Source organism: Lepidochelys kempii, chromosome 27, assembly GCF_965140285.1.
Source record: "Lepidochelys kempii isolate rLepKem1 chromosome 27, rLepKem1.hap1, whole genome shotgun sequence".
Taxonomy (NCBI): Eukaryota; Metazoa; Chordata; order Testudines; family Cheloniidae; genus Lepidochelys; species Lepidochelys kempii.
The window spans coordinates 5395725-5401724 of NC_136406.1; the positions used below are offsets into that span (position 1 = coordinate 5395725).

Sequence of the window (6000 nt, forward strand, 5' to 3'; positions counted from 1 at the left end):
TCATGCACTAAGCTCCCGAGGTCCCTGGTTCAGTCCTGCCCACCAGTGACCGGGGTCTGTCGGCGTTACATAAGCACTTGCGGCAACTAGCTCCTTCCTCCACCTACATTCTGATTTTAGCTCACTGGCTCGCCTAGACCAGTGTGAGTATGTCTCCTCGCACTGAGAATCACCCCCCCAGCTCCAAGGGTAGCCGTACTCTAAGCACCATTGTGGGATTCCCTATGTCACTCCCTCAGTGATTCCATATCAGCTCAGCTGAGGAGTCGGTCTGCTTCTGACAGCCTGCTGACAGGCTCTGCAATAGAACCAAGCTGGTAGGAAAGGAGGCTCCCTCCCTCTCCTGTAGTGCTCTCGCAGGGCTAGGTGGAGCGGCCGGAGAGTGGGTGCTTGTTTGTGTCAATAAAGCCAGCAGCTGTGGCTCTTTTAATTTAATTTAATTTTAATCAACCTTTTAATTTCACAGTATGTCCCTTGCTCTTGTGTTATGAAACAAGGACAGCAGAACATCCTGATCTATCTTCTCTAGACCCTTCAGTATTTTATATATTTTTTATATCTTATTTGTTCCCTTTCTAAGGCAACAATCCTAATTGTTTCAATCTCTCGTCATATAAAAGTTTTTCCTGGCTCTTCATCATCTCATCACTCGTCTTTGAATCCCCTTTAATTCTGCAATAGACTTTTGGAGATCCTGGGCTGCACACAGTTCAAAGGTGAGCCTGCAACATTGCTTTATAGGATGGCATTAAAATATTCTGTATTATTCTCCATCTCATTCCTTATGCATCCTAACATCTCATTTGTATTTTTGACCACAACGGCACATTGAGCACAGGTTTCACTGAGCTGCCTACAATGATACCTAAGTCTCTTTCTTGAGTTGATATACTTAATTTATAACTCTGTAAAATATGTGAGTAGATTATTTTTCCCTCCAGCGTGCATTAATCTGCATTTATCAACACTGACTTTCATTTGCCAAGATGTTGCCCATTCACCAAGCATGGTCCAGTTTCTCTGAAGTTCCTTACACTCCTCTCTGGTGGTGACTAACCTAAATAACTTCAAATCATCTGCAAATTTTGCCCTCTTCCAGCTCAATCCTCTTTCCAGATTTTTAATCAATGTATTAAACAACACAGGAACTAGTATGGAAGCTTGAGACCCCCATTGTTAACTTCTTCCATGCTGAAAATTAACCATTTCATCCTACTCTTTGTTTTCTGTCTCTGGCCATTTTTTGATCCATGATAATACTTTGCCTCTCATGCTGTAACTACTTAGCGTCTTTAGTAGCCTTTTTTGTAGGACCTAGACCTTCAAGCCTTTTGGAAGTCTAAAGAAATTCAACTGGTAAACTCCAATGGGTTCTCCTTTTTCCACTATTTTATTGACATGTTCAAAGAATTATAAGAGATTAGTGAGACACAATTTTCCTTTAAAGTTCCCATCAGAACATGATCCAGGTGTTTTGTTATTCTGTTTCTAATTATTCTTTCAGCCAATTTGTTTTGTCTATTTAGAATGTAAGCTTTTGTGGGCAGGACTGTCTCTTTTTATTAAATGGTTGTTGTGGGTGGGTGGGAAGGAGACCCAGCAAGGTACTTTAGCATGAACATAGTCCCATTTATTTCCCATTCTCTCCAATGTTTCATGCATGCTTAAGAACCTTGGTGAATCAGGGCCTTTTTCAGAAAGGTTTATATATAAAATGCATGTTATATGCATATGGGCTGGAACCATTTACCTCAATCCCAGAGAACTACAGATAAAATGGAACCTGGATCCCAACCAACATTTGGTCTGGGTTTGACTTTGCAGACTGAAAAATCATCCCAGTTTCCCTGCCCTGTCTCTCATGTTAATTTCTAGAAAGAGAGGCCAACAGTTCAGTCCTGAAGCCCTTAGTGCAAGAGAGTGACCATCAACTGCAAGGGGAGATTTGCTGTAGTAAGAACTATAGGATCAAGCCTTTGAAGATTCATTCATCAGACATGGATACTGGACTCAATTTTAGTATGTGCTTTATTGACCCAATAGACTGGTTTTGGGAATACTCCATCGTTCAACTGTAACAGCTCCAGATACTGGGCGTATCTTCTACGTCTAGAGTTGCCATCTCTGAGGTACAAAAAACCAGGACATCCAGGATGATTCTGAGCCCACAAAACTAGACAGCTGGCAGTGTGTACTGACCACCCTTACAGATTTCTCAGGACAGATGCATTAAAAGAAGGGACAATCTTGGGAAAACCTGGACAGACCCTGTCTATCATGTCTATCCAGCTGCTACCACCAGGCCTAGCTGTTACAAAACTTTGGGACATGTGAGTCCCTCAGTGGATTTTTTTTTTTTTAATTCTTATTCCTTGTTTGGAAGACATTATATCAGTTTATTTCCAACCTAAACTGATCCCTTTAGTTGAGTTACAGAAGAATCAGAATTATTCTAGAGACCTTGGATTCAGCCTACTATTCACTGTTTCTTATTCCACATTTCCTGTTGTATTTTCCTAGCTTACATTGACACACTCTGTGCACACAATAGGATCCAGTTTGGCCCCCATTTATACTGGCTCAACCCCATTGACTTCAGAGGGGTTGGCCTACTGCCAATGTAGTCTAGAGGCAAAGATTCCAAAACGGGCTGGGAAAATGCCCAATGGGGTTGCACTAGGATAGCTGAGCATAGTACACCCTCAGCCTTGAGGGCCGGTAAAACCCAAATCAGGCGTCTCCCTGAAGGTCTAGCAATTATTCATCTCACAGAGGTTGCTCTGTAGTTAAAGGTCACTGGGTACTGCATGAGGGTATTTTAGAGGAAGTGCTTCAAATGAGGCAGCTGCCTTTTGAAGGTGCTTCTCAGAGCAGACGCTATTGCACAGGAAATTAGGACACAGTTCCGCAAAGCGTTTAAGCACTTGACTTCAATGGGACTTAAGGACATGCTGAACATTAAGAGTGTGGTTAAGTGTCTTGCTGAACTGGGACCCTCATTTATTTCCTCTGCTTTGGAATGCATGATCTTAGCAGTGAGAATTCTCAAAGTGCCGGGGAGCCCTGGCTCCAGATACTCATTGCCTGCGGCTACTCAACGTGGAAAAAGTCTCTCAAAAGCTTTAGCCACTTTCTCTGTCTCCCCTCCCCCATTTTAAGACTCAGTCACCTCATCATATCTGTATGGCAGAGCTTTCTTTAACACTCTGAGCACTGCCAGGGAACAGGGCTCTACTAAACTATGCAGGGTACAGATTACTGGAACTGTAGGCAAGTTCTACATTGATTGATTTAACCCTCTCCTCTCCCATTGTCACTGCTTGCCGAGCACAACATGTTTGTGTAAGTGACCAGAAAACATGCACATTGTTTGTATTATTTGTGCCAAGGGCCTGGGGAATGCACTCTCTGTGGTGTGTTTCTCTGCCAACAGGGAGAAGACTCATTCTAAGGGAGAACCCTCTACTTGAGAAGGAAAACAGATCTATCTCTTCCAGGGGATTTTCATTCCTCAGTATGAAAGTCTCAGCAGATGCCTCCTGACTCAATCATTTAACCCTCACGGAGTTATGTCAGATTCTCATTCAGGGTGCGAACCCAATTGGATTCTCGAACAGTTGGCTGCACAACAAAGTCCAATCATCCTGTGCAGCTCCAAAGGCATTTTTTTCTCTTTAGATACAGCCACTCTGATCGGTGCCCCCCTCTCCAGACGCACACTGCAATGCTTCACAGTCTTGATAATTGAATGAGGAGGAGAAGGGTCTAAAGGAATCTGACAAGGTCTTCATTTTGGTGGACCTCCTACGCCCGGCTTAGGCCCTCAAGTTCAGCATTCGTGATCAGGGTGGAAAATTTTATTTTGCAGAAAAAAAAATGCAAACGCTGAGATTTAGCCATTTTAAGGAGTCTGTGTAGCTTTTAAAGGATTAGAAATTATATACTCATAGTAACATTATTAGACATGCTTTGACTGCAATAATTGAAATTTTCATTCTTAGTCACAATGATAATTAATAGATTTGTTTAATTATTGCTCCCTTTTTCCTTTCCCCAGACATGGCAGCCCATTTCCAAGTTCACTCCAGCCTACTTCTTTGCATCTCCAAGTCTGCACAGAAGGGATTTGATTAATTAATAAAAAAAAGCTTTTCTGGAAGGGGGAAAAATAATTAAAGTATTTTGACATAACTAGTTTCTGCCTCATGGCTCCATACATACAGAGTCCCCTACCTACATTGTACACAGACATAGGAGACTCATTCCAATGAGAAATCCTATGTGATAAACTGAGAAATGGACTGAAATATTGTACTATACTACTAACCATCTTCTATCTCCAAGTGACTCATGATTGTTTTGTTTTGCATCTCTGTTCTTCAAGGAGGGATCTAACCTTTGATTAAATTTTGTTAATGTATTTATTTTTAAAAGGTAGAATAATACAGGTCAATTATCAGCCACATTCTAAAATAAAACGGATTTCTTTTATTTTTTGGTAAGAGAAAATAAGGAACATATCTGCAATAAAAAATTTTTCTCGGTGCCATTTGTGTCCTCTGCATATTTCCTGGACTAAATTCACACGAATGACTGAATAAAACAAAAGGAGAGAAAGAAGACCCAAAACTGCAGCAGCCCAAAAGAAAATAGAATGAAAAAATAATAATGGATTGAGCAGTATGTAATAAGAAGGGGAGGAGAAATCTACCTACGAACAAAAGCCAGAGTCCTGTGACAGATGAAAATTATATTGCACAGTGAATAAAAATACATCCTCGTATATTTATTTTAAACACAACTACAATGGCTGAAATTGGAGAATTAAGGGGGTTGGAGAAATCTTCATTAGTTCAGGGATAAACCTATACATTGTCCTTTAAAAATAACCCTGAAATGTTTAATGAATTACCAGACAAAGCTGCAGAAATTGTGTTTAGAACCAAACACGCAATTGTGCCTAGCTCAGAAGAACTAAGGGTGGGAAGGAAGGAACATGCACACACACAAACCCCATCTCTAAGAATTAATGAACTCATTAATTAATCATAAAAACTGGGGGGGAATCTTACCACCAAATTGGGTACCCGGCTAAGACCTTTGTGCCACTGAAGAGAAAAGATAAAATTAATCCAAGCAGGTGGTAATCCATTAGTCCAGACTGGTGCAAGGGAAAACCTCAGTGAAGTTTTCAGAAAAACATTAAGGGCAAAAATGAAGTATCCCCCCACCCCAAACAGTCAAACAAAGTCCCTTGAAGTGCAGAATGACTTTCTCTCTTGTCAGAAACGCACCTCTCCAAGCCTTTCCCCCTGTAGATCATCCAAAAGCTTCTATTAAAAAGTGCAGGGCTTGGGGATGTCAGCAGGCAGCCAATCAGACTGCATGGCCTAAGGTAAGGGATGATTCTATAGTTCAGGGCTGTCAGTCATTCCCACCCCCCCCACACCCCCCCGGCCCCACAACTTTGTTCCTAGCCCTCTCTGGGGAAGGGCACAGAGAAACCCTTTTGCAAGAGACATTGCTGGGATAATGTGATTTCTTTTTTTTCTTTTCTTTTTCTTTTTTTTTTTAAGTTCACTTAGGAACCCGGGTGCACTGCTCCTGCATGTGGCTTGCCATGATGAGACTCTGCAAGGTAAGGAAGAAGGATATTTCTGCTTTCTGTCAGTCTCAGGGTGGGGAAGGGAAAAATGACTTAGTTAGTTGGTGATGGAGGTAAATCTAAACCCCTCACAGTGGGGATGCAGAACTTCAGGAAGGGAAGGTTTCAAGAATTAGTTTTGCTGCTTTGCAATCAATCTATTTTTTAAAGATAAATAACTGCATGGCCCAAACTAGTTAAACCTTAAATCAAGGAATCAGTGCCTAGTGGTCAAAGCAGGGGGGACTGGGAGCCAGGGCTCCTAAGTGGGAGTGCATGGGATGCAATGGTTAGAGCTGGCAATTGGAACTCAGGACTTTTGAGTTGTTTTCTTGACTTTGCCACTGACCCACAGT

General features: G+C 41.7%; 1 protein-coding gene across 1 annotated transcript in view; it reads right to left on the minus strand.

Annotated features, from left to right (window-relative positions):
* WNT3 (Wnt family member 3) overlaps nucleotides 1-5346 on the minus strand; it is an 84042-nt gene extending 78696 nt beyond the window's left edge. The window contains exon 1 of the mRNA XM_073325937.2: nucleotides 5073-5346. Within this exon, the coding sequence (XP_073182038.1) occupies nucleotides 5073-5152 (80 nt within the window). The 5' untranslated portion in view covers nucleotides 5153-5346. The remainder of the gene's footprint in view (nucleotides 1-5072) is intronic.
* Nucleotides 5347-6000: the final 654 nt, after the last annotated feature.